The sequence below is a fragment of the Panthera pardus genome, unplaced genomic scaffold, assembly GCF_024362965.1.
Source record: "Panthera pardus isolate Hobbes unplaced genomic scaffold, ASM2436296v1 HiC_scaffold_11, whole genome shotgun sequence".
Taxonomy (NCBI): Eukaryota; Metazoa; Chordata; class Mammalia; order Carnivora; family Felidae; genus Panthera; species Panthera pardus.
Genome location: NW_026526666.1, coordinates 742859 through 760407, shown reverse-complemented (window position 1 = coordinate 760407; position 17549 = coordinate 742859). Strand labels below are relative to the sequence as shown.

The 17549-nt window shown below is 44.8% G+C and overlaps 1 protein-coding gene across 1 annotated transcript; it reads right to left on the bottom strand.

The window, feature by feature from the left end:
• Positions 1 to 8238: 8238 nt before the first annotated feature.
• On the bottom strand, positions 8239 to 15767 carry TCHH (trichohyalin). The gene is made up of 4 exons (XM_053889438.1): positions 15716 to 15767; positions 13974 to 14142; positions 11764 to 13236; positions 8239 to 11628 (listed from the first exon to the last, which is right to left on the bottom strand). The coding sequence occupies exons 2-4, from the start codon at positions 14109 to 14111 to the stop codon at positions 8500 to 8502; spliced, it is 4740 nt and encodes a 1579-aa protein (XP_053745413.1). The 5' UTR covers positions 14112 to 14142; positions 15716 to 15767; the 3' UTR covers positions 8239 to 8499.
• Positions 15768 to 17549: the final 1782 nt, after the last annotated feature.

Genomic DNA, 17549 nt, shown 5'->3' with positions numbered 1-17549 from the left:
ACAGAATATGAAGCAGCCTCCTGGCTCTGAGCTGTCAGCACAGAGCCAGATGTGGGGCTGGAACTCATGAGCCATGAGATCATGACCTGAGCTGAATTCGGACGCTCAACCGATTGAAACACCCAGGCGCCCCTATTTGATATTTATTAATTTAAACTTAAATGCAAATAGCCACATTCATCTGGTGGCTACCTCCTTGGATAATACAGTTTCAGAATATGGAGCAAAAGGAGAAAGAAATTTAAGTGGTAGGAAAAAAGATAAGAAACATAATCAACTCGGGAGATCCTACTTCCAACTAATAGGAACATTAGAAAGATAAAACAGGGAGATAAAAGATTAATTTATCAAAAAATTAAATGAAGATTTCCTAGAAACTTCAGATTTTAAAAGGTCCACAAAATGTTCATCTAGAACCCCAAGGATGAGGAAAAGAAAGGTCAAGTGTCTTGCCCAAGGCTACAAAGCGATTAAGTGGTAAACCCAGTTTTTGCTCTTAGGCAATCTTACTTCTGTGCCTATGTGCTTAATACACAATGTGGGCATTTACTGGTTTCCAAGTGTTAAAGTCTGTGTATGTACAATACCTGATATATTTGGTTGTGGTTGGAAATGTAAAAGTGGAAGTGATACTGTTAGAAGTTGATGGAAAAAGAAAAATAAGTGTATTATTTGGAGTTAGAAAGGCAAAAGAAGATCAGAATAATGAAATAATAAACACTGAGAATGAGGGAGGAGAAGAGAGGCAGTACAAATGATTTAAATCCTCCCTTTTTATAGTGACTATATCATTTTAAATGGATAAATTTTACTATCAGAGATTACTACCAGAGGAACAACAAATTTTTTTTTTTTAAAAAACGTCTTTCTCTAAGGAATGGGACTGAGATTCAAAAGATTACTAGATCTTAGGAGAGTTCTATTTTTAACTTTTTGAGAACCCTCCATACAGTTTTCCAAAGTGCCAGCACCAGTTTGCATTCCTATCAGTAGTGCGTGAGTGTTCCTTTTCTCCACATCCTCACCAATACTTATTGTTTCCTGTGTTGTTGATTTTAGCCATTCTGACAGGTGTGAGATGATATCTCATTGTAGTTTTGATTTGTGTTTCCCTGATGATGAGTGGTGTTGAGCATATTTTCATGTGTCTGTTGGCCATTGGCCCAGTTTTTAATTGGATTATTTGTTTTGGGGTGTTGAGTTTTATAAGTTCTTTATATATTTTTGATAATAGCCTTTTATTGGATATGTCATTTGCAAAGATCTTCTCCCCTTCTGTACATTGCCTTTTAGTTTTGTTGATTGTCTCCTCCAGCATGCAGAAGCTTTTTATTTTGACGTAGTCCTAATAGTTTATTTTTGCTTTCGTTTCCCTTGCTTCAAGAAACATATCTAGAAAAAAGTTGCCATGACTAATGTCAGAGAAGTTACTGCCTTTGTTCTCTTCTAGGATTTTTATGGTTTTAGATCTCACATTTAGGTGTCTCATCCATTTTGAATTTATTTTTGTGTATGATGTAAGAAAGTGGTCCAGTTTCATTCTTTCACATGTTGCTGTCCTGTTTTCCTAATGCCATTTTTTGAAGAGGCTGTCTTTTTCCCATTGGATATTCTTTGCTGCTTTGTCAAAGACTAACTGACCATATAATTGTGGGTTTATATCAGGATTTTCTGTTCTATTCCATTGATCTATGTGTCTATTTTGTGCCAGTCCTATAGTATTTTGATCACTACAGCTTTGTAATACACCAGTTATATATACACATTTTAATTTTGCTTATTTATTTTTGAAAGAGAGAGAGAGAGAGAGAGAGAGCAGGGAAGGGCAGGGAGAGAGAGGGAGACACAGAATATAAAGCAGGCTCCAGACTCTGAGCTGTCAGCACAGAGCCCGATGCGGGGCTCGAACCCACAAACTGTGAGATCATGACCTGAGTCAAAGTCGGACACTCAACTGACTGAGCCACCCAGGCACCCCAATACAAGTTATTTTAAACCATCTCCATGCCCTTTGGTTATCTGACATCTCCCCAGTCACCCCACCTTCCTTACTCTTGGAAGATGGTCCTGCCTGTTTACTTCGTAAAGAAAATAAAAGTAATCAGATGAGAATTCTTTTTTTTTAATTTTAATTTTTATTTTTTATTTTTTTATTTTTTTTAATTTTTTAATATATGAAATTTACTGTCAAATTGGTTTCCATACAACACCCAGTGCTCATCCCAAAAGGTGCCCTCCTCAATACCCATCACCCACCCTGCCTTCCCTCCCACCCCCCATCAACCCTCAGTTTGTTCTCAGTTTTTAACAGTCTCTTATGCTTTGGCTCTCTCCCACTCTAACCTCTTTTTTTTTTTTTTTCCTTCCCCTCCCCCATGGGTTTCTGTTACGTTTCTCAGGATCCACATAAGAGTGAAACCATATGGTATCTGTCTTTCTCTGTATGGCTTATTTCACTTAGCATCACACTCTCCAGTTCCATCCACGTTGCTACAAAAGGCCATATTTCATTTTTTCTCAGATGAGAATTCTTAACTTCCTTCCACCAAACTACAAATTTACTGGCACCTATTTATATGGATGGTTTCTTTCTGTTATATCAGAAAAGGTATCCATCTAAGCCTAATCTCTTTTTCTCTCTGGGTCCTGTTTTTTTCCTGCCTTCTCAGGAAATTTTCTATTTTGATAATTCCCCTCTCTTTTCTATACTGCAATTTCTCTTTATGGGTTTCTTCCCATCAGCATTTACACCTGCTCAAGTCTCCTACTTTATAAAATCCTGCCTTGTGTCCTTAACCCCACCCAACCTTTCTCTCCCCTTCATGAACATTCAGTAATGCCCAAGATTGAGGAATTTTCAAAATACAAGAAAGGACTTAGGACTTTGGTATTCAGGAGGAAGAAATGAATGATAGGTTAGATGGGTAGTAGGAACCTTGGACTAAAAGAACTATAAGGGTTATAGTGATTCATGTGACAAATATTTATTGAATTCTTACATTATGCATCTAATTCTCACAATTCCTTGGGCCAGGTTTCTTAGCATAAAGTTAAGAAGGCTTCATAGGGACTAAGAACTTTTGAAATCCTAGGTGAAATTTTTGAGTATGTATACTTTTCTAGTGAGACAGTCCATATATTTCATTAGAATTTCATAGAGTTCTATTAATTATTGTTTATCATGGAAAGGCTATAAAAAATCAAGAATTCCAAATTGTAGTCTCTGTTTTCGTGGTCTTTACAATCTAGTTGGAGATGAAGCAAGGATAAAGCCAACTAAGGCAGATGTTGTAAACAATTAATGAATAGTAAAGATAATAGATATTTTAGAACCTCAGTGAATATGTATCAGAGTGCTTAGGAAAGATTTTAGGGAAGAGGTGGGACTCAGCCTGGGTCTTTTAAACTGAGTAGAAATGGTCCAGGTAGACAGGGAGTTAGGTATTCCAAACAGATAAAATTATGCCAATAAGGTTTTGAACGAAGGACAATCGTAAGATATCCTGATGACAACTTAGAGTAGTCTGTTTTTTTTTTTTAAGATTTATTTTTTTGGGAGAGAGAGTGTGGAGTGGGGAAGGGGCATAGAGAGAGGGGGGCAGAAGATCCAAAGCAGGCTCTCTGCTGACAGCAGCCAGCTCTATGTGAGGCTTGAACTCCTGAGCTGTGAGGCCATGACCTGAGCCCAAGTTGGATGCTCAACGACTGAGCCACCCAGGTGCCCCTAGGCTAGTCTGCTTTTACAACATAGTAGGTCAAGGGATATTGAGGGGGCCAGAGTTAAAAGGTATATTATCTCTAGAATGTGGAGGGCCTTAAATTCCAAACTGAAGATCTTAAACTTTATCTTGCAGAAAATGCCACACCCATTTTTAGCGGAGTGATGACAAATAGAAATCAAAGTTTTAAAAGTTTTTGTAATTTGAATATTTGCCATAGATGTCCTGAGGGTTCAGAAAATAACCTACTCAGAAATCTATGTTATGCATTAATTTCAGGTTATTGCATGTGACTGTCAGCTCTTTAACAAGGGAAACGTGCTTATTACATATTACATAGATCATAATCTTCAGTGGCTTATATTACCAGTACACTTGCTCAACAGACTAATTATTATGACTGAATGAAAATAGTAGCAATGTGTAATTAGTGCAGAAGATCAAGCAGAGATGGGTTCATACTTAAATAATGGCCACTGACTTTTACTTTGAGTGAAACCAAGTTTCAGGACTTCTTTTTCTCCTCTGAAACATATGGGAGTAATTAAATGTATATGTGCGGTTCTAGGATCATAGAAAGTGGGGTAGGCTTAGGGTCTTCTCTCTCAGTGAATAAACCTGGGATGAAAGGAAAGCACTTTTGAGAGGAACAGCGATGATAGAGGGAAGGAAGTTCAGATCTGATTGTCTAGAAAGGAAAGATCTTTGAAGCTGGAACTAGGCTCTGATGATCACCATCAGTTCTTTTTCCTGCTTTCTCTTAGCTCAAGATAGAAGCTGGGGTGAGACATTATTTGTGTTGCTTTTAGACTTTTAGTCGAACAAAGTGAACGTTAGAATTAATTTTTTTTTCAGTCCTAGGAATAACCTTGGTGATGGATATTTCAACCTAATAGTTTGAAACATGAAATAAGGCCCAGAAAGCTTAAGTGGCTTGCACAAGGACACATAGATAGTTAAGTGAAGGAACAGGCGAGAAGGACTATTTTGCTACTGTATGCACATTGCCTTAGAAAGCCTTGCACATAGCAAGAACTCAATATTTGCTGAATGAATGAATGAACCTGATTCCTTGTAGCATTGTTTCCACTGCACCATAGCAACTATGGCAGATTTAATAAAATAGTGCCTTGAGGGGTGCGTAGGTGGCTCAGTTGGTTGAGTGTTCATCTCTTGGTTTTGGCTCAGATCATGATCCCAGGGTCATGGGATTCAGCCCTGTATTGGGCTCTGTGCTGGGCATGCAACGTGATTGAGATTCTCTCTCTCCCTCTCTCTCTGCTACTCCCCCACTTGCACTCTCTCTAAAATAAAATTAAAAAACAAAACAAAATGAACCACAGTAGTGTCTTTAAGGAAACAGGATCTGCTTGTACAATGTCAAAGGATAAAGATCATTATAATTACAATACAGATATGTTACCCTAGCAATATAACCTCACCTTACATTGTGTTAGTTTGCTAGTGCTATCATAACAAAATGCCCAGACTGGGTGGTTTAACCAACACAAATTTGTTTTCTTACAGTTCTGGACATTAGAAGTATAAGTTCAAGGTGTTGGGAGGGTTCATTTCCTCTGAGGGCCGTGAGGGAAGGATCTGTTCCAAGGATCTCTATCCTTGGCTTGTAGACAGCCATTTTCTTCCTGTGTTCTCAGATTATCTTCCCTCTGTGTTTGTGTCCAAATTTCCTCATATAAGGACATCATTCATATCAGATTAGGGCCCACCTAATGACCTCATTTCAATTTAATTGCCTATTCAAATACTGTATATCCTAATACGATTACATTCTAACATGTTGAGGGTTAGGACTTCAACATATAAACCCATAGAGGGGACATAATTCAGCACATAACATGGAAATTAGCTTTTTCATCACAGAGCATATGTATTAAACTGTCAACCCCATTCCCCAGCAGCAGCTAAGGTAATGTTTTTGTTGTTGTTGTTGTTGTTCTTTTAAATGTTTTTATTTATTTTTGAGGGAGAGACAGAGCCTCAGCTGGGGAGGGGCAGAGAGAGAGGGACAAAGAATACAGAGCAGATTCCAGGCTCTGAGGTGTCAGCACAGAGCCCAAGATGGGGCTTGAACTCATGAACTATGAGATCATGACCTAAGCTGAAGTCGGATGCCCAACTGACTGAGCCACCCAGGCACCCCATCAGCCAAGGTAATGTTAATAGAGCTCCCAGTTTACAGTTAAGCAGCCAGTTGCCCAACAGCCTCAAGGTTCTGTCCATACATGTGCATTATCCAGGTGGAGTAGGAAGACTGGCTTGCCAGCAACTAAAAAAGGAGCCATAGGGCATGAACTGGCTGGTTTTTTTTTTTTTTTTAACTACATGTTATTATAACTGATGAAACAGTACTTTCTTCTTTGGAAACTCTTTCCTCATCTTGTAAAGTGCTACAAGAAGTCTGAAGGAATTTGATTGTTTTTATTATAGTTGAACTCTTGCTTAGATGATGAGTGTATATTTCAGGAGTATACTGGGGCTGACATTTATAAGGAGGCTCTGAGATGAGTGCCCACTGAGAGGATCCTGGGGAAAACCAGTAAGACTTTTCCAGGGTTTCTGTGAAGATCCTTAAAAAAATTTTTTTAATGTTTATTTTTGAGAGAGAGAGAGAGAGAGAGAGAGAGAGAGAGAACAGGGAAGGGGCAGAGAGAGAGGGAGACACAAAATCCAAAGCAGATTCTAGTCTCTGAGCTGTTAGTACAGAGTCTGATGTGGGGCTTGAACCCATGAACTGTGAGATCATGACCAGAGCCAAAGTCTGACACCCAACTGATTGAGCCACCCAGGCGCCCCTGTGAAGATCCTTAAATAAAGAAAAGCTTATGCTTACCTTAAGGGGAAAACAGTTTTGCAGTTAGAAATCATTTGAAAGAGATGAAGTTTCAAGGTAGGGTCAGGGGATTCCCAGGTTCTATCCTTGGTGGGCATCTGCTATTTGTGTTAAAGTGAGAGAAAGGCTGGTGTTCCTTGCAGAAAATGTTACTTTACCAGATCAATTCTCAGGAGCTGCAGGCTTAGCTTTATTGTTTGCACCATTGATCAAAAATGTTAAGTGTCTATAACTTAGAACATCTTCTCATCCATGACCCTCACAATTAGAAATGGTTCTATCCTGGATCAGGGCCTTCTTGGACTTATTCCTAGTTACTAAGGTATGGATACTAAATATAGACTTCAGCAGGTGATACAGAGGTATTTGGATTATTAGATAACAACTTGATACTTTGGCCTGATTGGTATAAGCATCTTCTGACTAAGTCACCTCATGGATTATGTTGCTTAAATCAACAGGTCATCTATAATTTCTATAATACTGAGCTGGACTTTCAGGCCATTTTTTACTATTGGCTTATCAGACATCAGAGACCAAGAAGCTGCTGTAGACTTAGAAGGAAATATTAACAAACACTAGTCCATGACATTATACAAATAATAATGTCATGACCAGTGAGCCACTGCAAGAAAGGACACAGAAAGCTGTGGGGTCAAGAATAAAAGCCTTTGGAAAGAGAATTGTATAGCTTGGGGATGGAAATAACGTAGGGTTCAACCTAATAGGAAAAAATGGTTGGGGAAAATAGTTTTTCTCCTCCCCTTTTCCTATTTAGACATGGATAATAGTAGCCAAATACTTCTTAGTGGGAACTTATATCAGTTACAGACCAATAGATGTCATGATTTGATGCATAATCAAAACAGACGAAAATAATTGTTTGCCAAACATTTATTTTTTACACAGTCCAATCATTTCAACAAGAATGTCTCCAAGGTAGTATCAATAGGTCTTAAAGGATTGCGAGCTGATGGGTCTCATCTAAGGGCTTCTGGGAACTTGCCCTTCTGTTCACAAATTTTTCCCTTTCCTTCCCCAAAAATGCTTTGATCTCCTTTTGACTCTAGAGTGAAGTAGATGTTTATAGGATCTTGAGCAGGTTCTCTCTCAGTTAAAATGAACAAAGGTAGGAATATTCTCAAATTCATCAAAGATTGGGGGGAAAAGAACTGAACACTACAGACTACAGTAGACAGTTTTAAATTTTGAGCTGTGGAGTTTTTTGGGAAATACCTTGCTTTTGGCTCAGGAGATTTTAAGTGCTTATCAAGTATGAAAAAAATCAAATTCTACGTTTTGAAGCTAAATCTTCAGATTTCTTCCAGTTAGGGGCTGATTTCACAGGGAATTTTTCTGTAGAAGTCACTCCCTCCTCCCCTGCCCTTCGGTATTCAAGGCTTGTAAAAATTCAGCCCCCTTGCAGAATCTGTGTTAATTATGCCAAAAAAAAATGAGAGTCTATTTGGAGGTAAATATTAGTGTAATTTAGGCTCAAGAAAAAAAATGCCAACTGGAACATAAAAAATATCTAAACTCTCCATAAGATGAATCAACCATTGAAAAAAACAGACCCAATTCTTTTGAATCTTAAATCATTGTGTTATTCTTGTTACTTTCGAAAGCAATAAACGTTCCCGAAACAAAACTCCTTAAACAAATTACATGATTTAGATTTTTAAAAATTGCACACCACATCTGCACCAAAGAGCAAAGACACCCTGCAGTAAAGCACTACTTGAGGAAGAATAAAAGGCAAGAGTACAAGGTACATGAAATGAGTGTAGTTTAAGATTTTGGAAAAAAAAGATTTTGGAACATCAGAGAGTTCTCCCACAACCAGAAACATTTGAGTCATTTGGTATCCAGTGTTTCTTTTTCCTTTGCTGGAAGCTTTGGCAGGTGTCAGGATATTGGCAGCATCTCTTAAGGGCGGTACTGAGATCTCTGCTCTTGGATATATTCATAGAGAGGGCTGGAGCGCACCGGGACACTGGCAAACTGACTCTTGCCTGGCTCCAGAGTCTGCCAACGGCCCCTGTCTCCGTCTTCCCAGACTTGCCCGCGGTGCCTTCGTTCCTCCTCCCGCTGGCGGCGTCTTTGCTCTTCTTGCCGCAGTTCTTGTTCCGGACGGCGCCTCTTCTCCCTGGCAAACTGCTCCTCCACGAGGTACTGCTGGCCTCGCTCCTGCCGGCGCCTCAGCTCTTCCTGCTCTTCGCGTGGCAGTTGCTCTTCTTCCTCGAGGAACTGCCTGTCCTGCTCCTGTCGGTGTCGCTTTTCTTCTCTCTCCTGCTGGACGCTCTGCTCTTGCTCTTGTTCAGCACCCTTCAGTTGCTCCTCCTGAGAGAGGGTACCATCTAGTCCTCGGCGGCGGCGCAGCCTCTGTTCCCCCTCCCGGAACTTTCTGTCGCGCTCCTGGCGGCGCAACTCTTCCTCCTCGAGGAACTTTCTGTCGCGCTCCTGGAGGCGCAGCTGTTCTTCCCTTTCCTGCAGGAGCTGTTCTTCCTCACGGAACTTTCTGTCGCGCTCCTGGCGGCGCAGCTCTTCCTCCTCGCGGAACTTTCTGTCGCGCTCTTGGCGGCGCAGCTGTTCTTCCCTTTCCTGCAGGAGCTGTTCTTCCTCACGGAACTTTCTGTCGCGCTCCTGGCAGCGCAGCTCTTCCTCCTCGCGGAACTTTCTGTCGCGCTCTTGGCGGCGCAGCTGTTCTTCCCTTTCCTGCAGGAGCTGTTCTTCCTCACGGAACTTTCTGTCGCGCTCCTGGCGGCGCAGCTCTTCCTCCTCGCGGAACTTTCTGTCGCGCTCCTGGCGACGCAGCTGTTCCCTTTCCTGCGGGAACGGTTCCTCTTCACGGAACTTTCTGTCGCGCTCCTGACGACGCAGCAATTCCTCCTCGCGGAACTTTCTGTCGCGCTCTTGGCGGCGCAGCTGTTCTTCCTCACGGAACTTTCTGTCGCGCTCCTGGCGGCGCAGCTCTTCCTCCTCGCGGAACTTTCTGTCGCGCTCCTGGCGACGCAGCTGTTCCCTTTCCTGCAGGAGCTGTTCCTCCTCACGGAAGTTTCTGTCGCGCTCCTGGCGGCGCATCAATTCCTCCTCGCGGAACTTTCTGTCGCGCTCCTGGAGGCGCAGCTCTTCTTCCTCGCGGAACTTTCTGTCGCGCTCCTGGCGGCGCAGCTGTTCTTCCCTTTCCTGCAGGAGCTGTTCTTCCTCACGGAACTTTCTGTCGCGCTCCTGGCGGCGCATCAATTCCTCCTCGCGGAACTTTCTGTCGCGCTCCTGACGGCGCAGCTGTTCTTCCCTTTCCTGCAGGAGCTGTTCTTCCTCACGGAACTTTCTGTCGCGCTCCTGGCGGCGCAGCTCTTCCTCCTCGCGGAACTTTCTGTCGCGCTCCTGGCGGCGCAGCAACTCATCCTCGCGGAACTTTCTGTCGCGCTCCTGGCGGCGCAGCTGTTCTTCCCTTTCCTGAAGGAGCTGTTCCTCCTCACGGAACTTTCTGTCGCGCTCCTGGCGAAGCTGTTGCTCACGTTCCCGGCGGCGCTGCTGCTGTTCCTCCTCGCCGAACTTCCTGTCTCGCCTTTTGGCTTCCTTTTGCTCTTCTCGCTCCAGCAGTTCCTCAGCTGGGAATTGCATGTCGCGCTGTTGCCGGGTCCTGTCTTTCTCTCGCGCTCTCTCATCCCGTTCATCCTGCAGGAGCCACCGATTCTGCCGGAATGGTCTGTCTCGAACCTGGGAATCTTCGAGTTGCCGGATCCTTTCTTCGTTCACTTTGCGTTTGGAGTAAACCCTGTGATTACGAACTTCATTTTCTTTTTCTGGTTGCCACTGCCATTTCAGATCGCGGCTCTGATCCTCATCCTGGAATTGCCTCTTTCTGTCCAGGCGCTGCAGCTCTTCCTCTTCCAGATACTGCCTGCCGCGCTGCTGGCGCCTCCGATCTCTTAGCAGCTGCTCTTCCTCCCTCAGCGGCTCTTCCTCCCGATATTGTCTCTCCAGCTCCTGGCGCCTCCTTGTCTTGAGTTCCTCTCGTTGCAGCTGCTCTTCCTCCCTCAGCGGCTCTCGTTGAGTTGGCTTGGCGTAGACTGTGTGGCGGCGTCTCTGGCTTTCCTCTTCTGGTTGCCACCTCCATTTTTGGTCACGGCACTGCTCCTCCCGGCGTAGCTTCCTCTCCTGATCCTCTTGGAGGCTCTGCTCCAACCGGAGCTGCTTCTCTTCCTCGAGGATCTGCTGCTCCCGCTCCCTCTCGAGTCGTTGGCGACGCTGCTCTTCCTCCTCACGCAGCAGTTCCCCATCCTGCAGTTCCTCCGCCCTCAGCTGCCTCTCCTGCTGCTCCCGCAACTGGGGCCGGGCGGAGAACCTCTGGCGGCGCCTCTCGCTCTCTTCCTCCGCCTGCCACTGCCATTTGAAGTCTCGGCGCTGCTCTTCCTCCTCCTGCAGGCGTGCCTGCTCCTCTCGGCGCAGCCGCTGCTCGCGCTCCTCCCAGAGGGACCCGGACCGGCTTGGCCACTCGGCGTCCTCCTCCCGCAGTTGCCGCTCGAGCTCCAGGCGCTGCCTCTTTTCGCGTTCCTGGCGTTGCCTCTGCTGCTCCTGCCTGCGGGGCCTGGAGTAGACCTTGCTCTGACGGGCGTCGGCCTCGCTTTCTAGCTGCCACTGCCACCTTGAGGTGCGGCTCTTGTCCCGCTCACGGGCCTCCACCTCCTCCTCAGCAGGCTGCTGCTCGTGCCTCAGCTCCTGCTGGAGCCTCTCCTCCTGCTCCCGCCTCAGCTCCTGCTCGCGTCTGTCCTGCTGCTCGCGCCTCAACTCCTGCTCCAAGCGCGGCTCCTCGCGCCTCAGCTCCTGCTCGCGCCTCAGCTCCTGCTCGCGCCTCTCCTCCTGCTCGCGCCTGAGCTCTCGCTCGCGCCTGAGGTCCTGCTCCAAGCGCGTCTCCTCTCGCCTCAGCCGCTGCTCGCGCCTCAGCTCCTGCTCCAAGCGCGGCTCCTCGAGCCTCTCCTCCTGCTCGCGCCTCAGCTCCTGCTCGCGCCTCTCCTCCTGCTCGCGCCTGAGCTCTCGCTCGCGCCTGAGGTCCTGCTCCAAGCGCGTCTCCTCTCGCCTCAGCCGCTGCTCGTGCCTCAGCTCCTGCTCCAAGCGCGGCTCCTCGCGCCTCAGCTCCTGCTCGAGCCTCTCCTCCTGCTCGCGCCTCTCCTGCTCGCGCCTGAGCTCTTGCTCGCGCCTGAGCTCCTGCTCCAAGCGCGTCTCCTCCCGCCTCAGCCGCTGCTCGCGCCTCAGCTCCTGCTCCAAGCGCGGCTCCTCGCGCCTGAGCTCCTGCTCTCGCCTCAGCTCCTGCTCGCGCCTGAGCTCCTGCTCCAAGCGCGTCTCCTCTCGCCTCAGCCGCTGCTCGCGCCTCAGCTCCTGCTCCACGCGGGGCTCCTCGCGCCTCAGCTCCTGCTCGCGCCTGAGCTCCTGCTCTCGCCTTTCCTCCTGCTCGCGTCTTTCCTCCTGCTCTCGTCTTTCCTCCTGCTCACGCCTCTCCTCCTGCTCGCGCCTGAGTTCCTGCTTCAAGCGCGTCTGCTCACGCCTCTCCTCCTGCTCGCGCCTGAGCTCCTGCTCGCGCCTGAGTTCCTGCTCCAAGCGCGGCTCCTCGCGGCTCAGCCGCTGCTCGCGTCTCAGCTCCTGCTCGCGCCTCTCCTGCTCGCGCCTCAGCTCCTGTTCAAAGAGCAACTCCTCGCGCCTCAGCTCTTGCTCGCGTCTCTCCTGCTCGCGCCTCAGCTCCTGCTCTAAGCGCGGCTCCTCACGCCTCAGCCTCTGCTCGCGTCTCAGCTCCTGCTCGCGCCTCTTCTGTTCGCGCCTCAGCTCCTGTTCAAAGAGCAACTCCTCGCGCCTCAGCTCCTGCTCGCGTCTCTCCTGCTGCTCGCGCCTCTCTTGCTCGCGCGTTAGCTCCTGCTCTAAGGGCGGCTCCCCACGCCTAAGCTGCTGCTCGCGCCTCTCTATCTGCTCGCGTCTCTCCTGCTCCTCGCGCCTCAGCCTCTGCTCGCGCCTCAGTTCCTGCTCGCGCCTCAGTTCCTGCTCGCGTCTCTCCTGCTGCTCGCGCCTCTCTTGCTCGCGCCTCAGCTCCTGCTCTAAGCGCGGCTCCCCGCGCCTCAGCTGCTGCTCGCGCCTTTCTGTCTGCTCGCGTCTGTCCTGCTTCTCGCGCCTCAGCTCCTGCTGCAACCGCGGCTCCTCCTGCTCCCGCTTCTGCCTTTGCAACTGCTCCTCTTCTTCCCGGAGCTCGCGCTGCTCCCGCCTCTCTTGCCTTTGCTTTCGGTCAGGAAATTCCTCAGGCTCCCGACCCTTGCGCCTCTTGAGCTGCTCTTCCTCCTCCAGGCGCTCTTCCGGTTCTCGCCTCTGCAGCCGCTGCTTGTCTTCCTCTGCGAGCTCCCTCTCCAGTTCCTGCCTTTTCTGCCTGTGTTCTTCCAGTTGTCTGTCCCGGGGCTCAAATCTCTGGTCTTCTTGCCTGGGATCTTGTAACGGGTTCTCCTTTCCCTCACACCTGACCCCCTTCTCATCCAGCCCGGAAACCTGGCTGAGAGCGTAATAACAAGCTTGAGCCACCTTGAAAACGAACAGGAGGAATTCATTGAAATCGACGAGCCCGTTACAGTCGCGATCCAGAAGTTCCAGGATCAGATCTACTGTCTCAGGGTCATGTGGCCTCTATGAAAAAATGAAAACAAAAATTTTACAATGTACTATTTACAAATAGTAAACTTTAAGTCATACACACAATGAATATTTTGTGATATGCTGACACTCAGAAGACATTGAAAGCAATTAGAAAAACATCCAGTGTGTTTCAAGTCTTGTCTCTACGTAAAATGTGAACACTTCATTTTAAAGCATACATTTGTTGGAAATTTTTGTAACTTGTAATTTAATGCTGATCAAAAGAACTCAAGTTCTTTTTAGCTGGGTGAATATGAACTCATCCTCAAGAGAGAAATAACAACGAAAAATTTTGAAGTTTTACAGCAGCCATTTATGTCTGAAATAGTACCCTTGATAGATTTTTATCCCATGTTTGTAAACAGAAGAAAACGTTTATGTTAACACCATTTTACTAGAGAAGACACTGATTTTAATTATTAAACTTTGGAAGTAAATTTAAATTCCTTTCAAGTTTAGTTTGATCTGACATCTTTGGTGATAATTTCCAATGTTCATTCACATTGACGTTGCCATCAAGTACATGAAATAAATACTTGTTAGCAACTTCTTTAAGTACTCAGACTACAATGCCTGTTAAGTGCCTTCAGACTCAGAGATGAAGACTGTAGTGTAGAGCTGTGATGGTATAAAATGGATACAAAGTCACCATTCTTTGCTATGATCTCTCCTGAGAAGAAATTTTATAACTCTAAATCAATAGATTTCCTTTTCTTGTTATTTCTTACCCGAAGGACATCTCCAAATTCCCTTTCAAGGAGGTTCTTCAGGTCTTTCTTGCTTAGTGCTGCCCCATCACAATCATGTAAGGCATATTGATTGAAAATTTCAGTGATATCCAAGATGCTTTTCAGAAGTGGAGACATTTTTTTCCCCTTCCTTCAAGTTCAAGTAAATCTAGAAGAATAAAGTAGGATTCAGAATTAAAACTTTGTTTCCCATCTTGGGGAGGTTTCATCCATGCTGTTTCAGTCAGAGCCCTAAATTTACAACAGTAATTTATTTTCTTTTATTTTATTTCTTTCTTTTGATTTTGAGAGAGAGAGAGAGAGAGAGAGAGAACTGTAAGTGAGGGAGGGGCACAGAGAGAGGGAGAGAGAGAACCCCAAACAGGTTCCACACTGTCAGCACAGAGCCCTACATGGGACTCGATCTCACCAACCTGAGATTATGACCAGAGCCAGAATCAAGAGTCAGATGCTTAACTGACTGAACCACCCAGGTGTCCTAACAGTAGTTATTTTCAACCTGGGCTTTCAAAGCATTTTATTTTTCAGTATTGTACTTAGAAAGGGGAAGACAGATCCTGAGAAATTTGAAGCTAGGGAATTATCTTCAGACTATTCTGTAGTCAGCTTTTGATCGTCTAGTCAATCTGGATTATCCATATCCTTTTCTTCTGTCTCTTCCTGCTCCCTAGCACATTTCAGATCAAATAGTGATCTGAGTGTAGAATTTTAAATTTGATATGTTGCTATTCATAAGTATCTTCCTCTAAAGTCGAATAAAGAGAATAAATGAAAGCCAAAAGGTGAAGGAAGATTTGAGAGTATCTTAAGGTGGATATAAGCCATGTAGATCTAATTGTGGCAGCAAAACATTAGGTGGTAACCAGAAAAATAAAAAGGGAATGTGGATTATTTTCCAACATATGTAGTACATATGAGATCTATGAGGATAATTCATAAGTCACTATTTCTAAGATTAAGCACCACTTCTTCCTAGGCAAAAGTGGCATTATAATATTCAGGTATAACAATGCAGAAAACAGAGTACATGTTATTTGTATTAATTCAGATATGTTGCAAATACTCAGTTATTGGCTAGCTTCTTTAATTATTTCTCAACTCCAATACTTCAGATGTCATAACTACATGAAGATGGCCCATATTGAGTAGAACCATAAAAAAGGAGTACTGAGGATTGGTGACTTCTTGAGATGGCAGTTTTTAGGAAGATGAACCCCCATAAGAGTCACACATGAACCACTCTCCACGCCCTAATATGCAAACAAACTTATAGAATTCAGAGACGTGGGGGGGGGAGGGCACCTGGGTGGCTCAGTCGGTTGGGCATCTGACCTTGGCTCGGGTCATGATCTCGTGGTTCACAGGTTCAAGCCCTGTGTCAGGCTCTGTGCTGACAGCTCAGAGACTAGAGCCTGCTTTGTGGATTCTGTCTCCCTCTCTCTCTGCCCCTGCCCAGCTCATACTCTGTCTCTCTCTCTCTCTCTCAAAAATAAATAAAACATTAAAAAAAAAAAAAGAATTCAGAGACTTGGGAGAAGAGCCATGTTTCCATTCAAGTGATGGCTCCAGCTATAAAATGGCATGGAGTTAGCGGGAGTTTGATATCCCTGTAAGATACTGATCCTTTCTGGTACATAGATCCTCCTGACCCCCACCCAGCATCTACTACAGCTGGAAAATGAATTGTACAGAAAAATATGACCCCATTGGCTGGGACTTACCCACTTCACCAAAGGAAGTTGAGCGCTCGCTGACACTGCTGGCAAGTGTACTGGGCAGCTGGGAGCTGAACCTTTTATAAGGGATTTAATTGTGCCCTGAAGAGCAACTTGCAAAGGAGACACCTACTCTGGGATGGCCTGATTCATTCCTAACCAAGCCCAGCTCCACCTCTGTCTCCACGAATGACTTGTTTATCTCACTATTTGCTTACGTAGCTATTTGACATGAGGTTCACAGACCGTGCCTCCTGACAGTTGAGGTGCTACTGATTCCACCTAACATGAATGGTTAGAATATATGACAGAATCTGTAATTTTTTAAAGTGCTAAAATTTAAATAAAACAGTGAAATGAAGAAATTAATGTTTAGAATCTTAGTTAATTATGACTTCATAAAAAAGTAGTAACCTCTAGGCATTTACTTTATAAAAGATATAAATTCTAGAATGGGGTTAAACAGAAACTTTAACATAAACTGGTGAGAACCAAATAATATAACTCTGCCTGAAGCAATTCTAGGATGATGAGACTGTGTAAAGAATTGGTTTTAGTTTTTTCTCTAAAAATGCAGGTTGGAAAAAGTTTGCATTTGTATTTTTGGGTTTTATGATGATTTCTGTACAGATTGGGATTGCCTCTTTGGTAAGCAATTTTGGCACGTTACAAATACGATTTCATTAATTGTTCATAAGAACATGAAATCTGTGGGGCGCTTGGGTGGCTCAGTCGGTTAAGTATCCATCATGATCTTGCGGTTCATGGGTTCGAGCCCCAGTCAGCACAGAACCTGGAGCCTGCTTTGGATTCTGTGTCTCCTTCTCTCTCTACCCTTCCCCACTTGCACTCTGTCTCTCTCTCTCAAAAACATTAAAAAAAAAAAAAAAAGAGAATATGAAATCTGTGAAATTTCATTCTTAGGATATTACATCTAAATGAAGTTTGCTCATTTCTTTTCTCATTAGCATATCGAAGCCCTTGGAGAAAAAGAGCTGGTGTAATGCATTATTGTAGATATAATCATCCTACTCAGCCTAAGTTACTAATGATTATGACACTTAAGCACTTGAGTCTGCTTCTCCTGGAAACACATTAAGGTAATCGGTCATTCTAGCCCATTATATCTGTCAGGCCTTTCTCAACCCTGGCGATCACTCGCAAATCTCAGCTCTGTTTTATTGTAAGGAACTGGATTTTTCCCTGCTTGTCAGTGATTTCCACCCTTACATTTCACACTTTATGAAATTTTGCTTCACAATAGGTTTATGGAGACTATTAAATGATTCAATGGCTTTCAGCATTTCTATTTTCTCCTTTGTCCAACACATCCAACTGTTGGTTTTCTGAATTTTGCAGAGACTCTGTAGGGCCCTTTAAAGTGAAGATTTAAAACCTAAATCTTGATGGCTAGTACATTATGTGCAGATTGGTGTAAATGACAGTAGAGTTGAATTTTATTTCTCTTCTCACTTGCTGCCATCCCAGAGGTGGGTGAAGAGGAAAGTAGAAGTGAGAGGTGGTGAGAAGACAATTGCATCCTTTGTATCTTAACTTTGCATCCTTAAGGACTTTAACACCGAAGCCTACAACCTAGGGAATTTTCCCGGAACTGTCACTAATTCTTGGGATCAGATGGCAAACTTAATGTTTTCTTTTTTCCCTTCTATTTAGGGGTCTATACAGTTCTCTTAATCTTTGGATTTTAGGGTAGAACCACCATGAGCACTGTATACAATGTAACCACAGATAATCTCAGAACCTCTATTTCTCACAGAAGGATAGCCTTTTTTTATGGGTGTCCTTCAAGGAATTCCCTGGACAAACCCTGATTTGTGTC

What these genes read in the sequence shown, in the direction of transcription:
- TCHH (XM_053889438.1), bottom strand. Translation starts at nt 14,111, where the DNA reads ATGTCTCCACTTCTGAAAAGCATCTTGGATATCACTGAAATTTTCAAT. An exon ending in AATTTGGAGATGTCCTTCGG is followed by an intron (nt 13,237 to 13,973) that starts GTAAGAAATAAC and finishes ATTTTTTCATAG; the next exon opens with AGGCCACATGACCCTGAGAC. An exon ending in AGCTCAGGCGCGAGCAAGAG is followed by an intron (nt 11,629 to 11,763) that starts CTCAGGCGCGAG and finishes TTGGAGCAGGAC; the next exon opens with CTCAGGCGCGAGCGAGAGCT.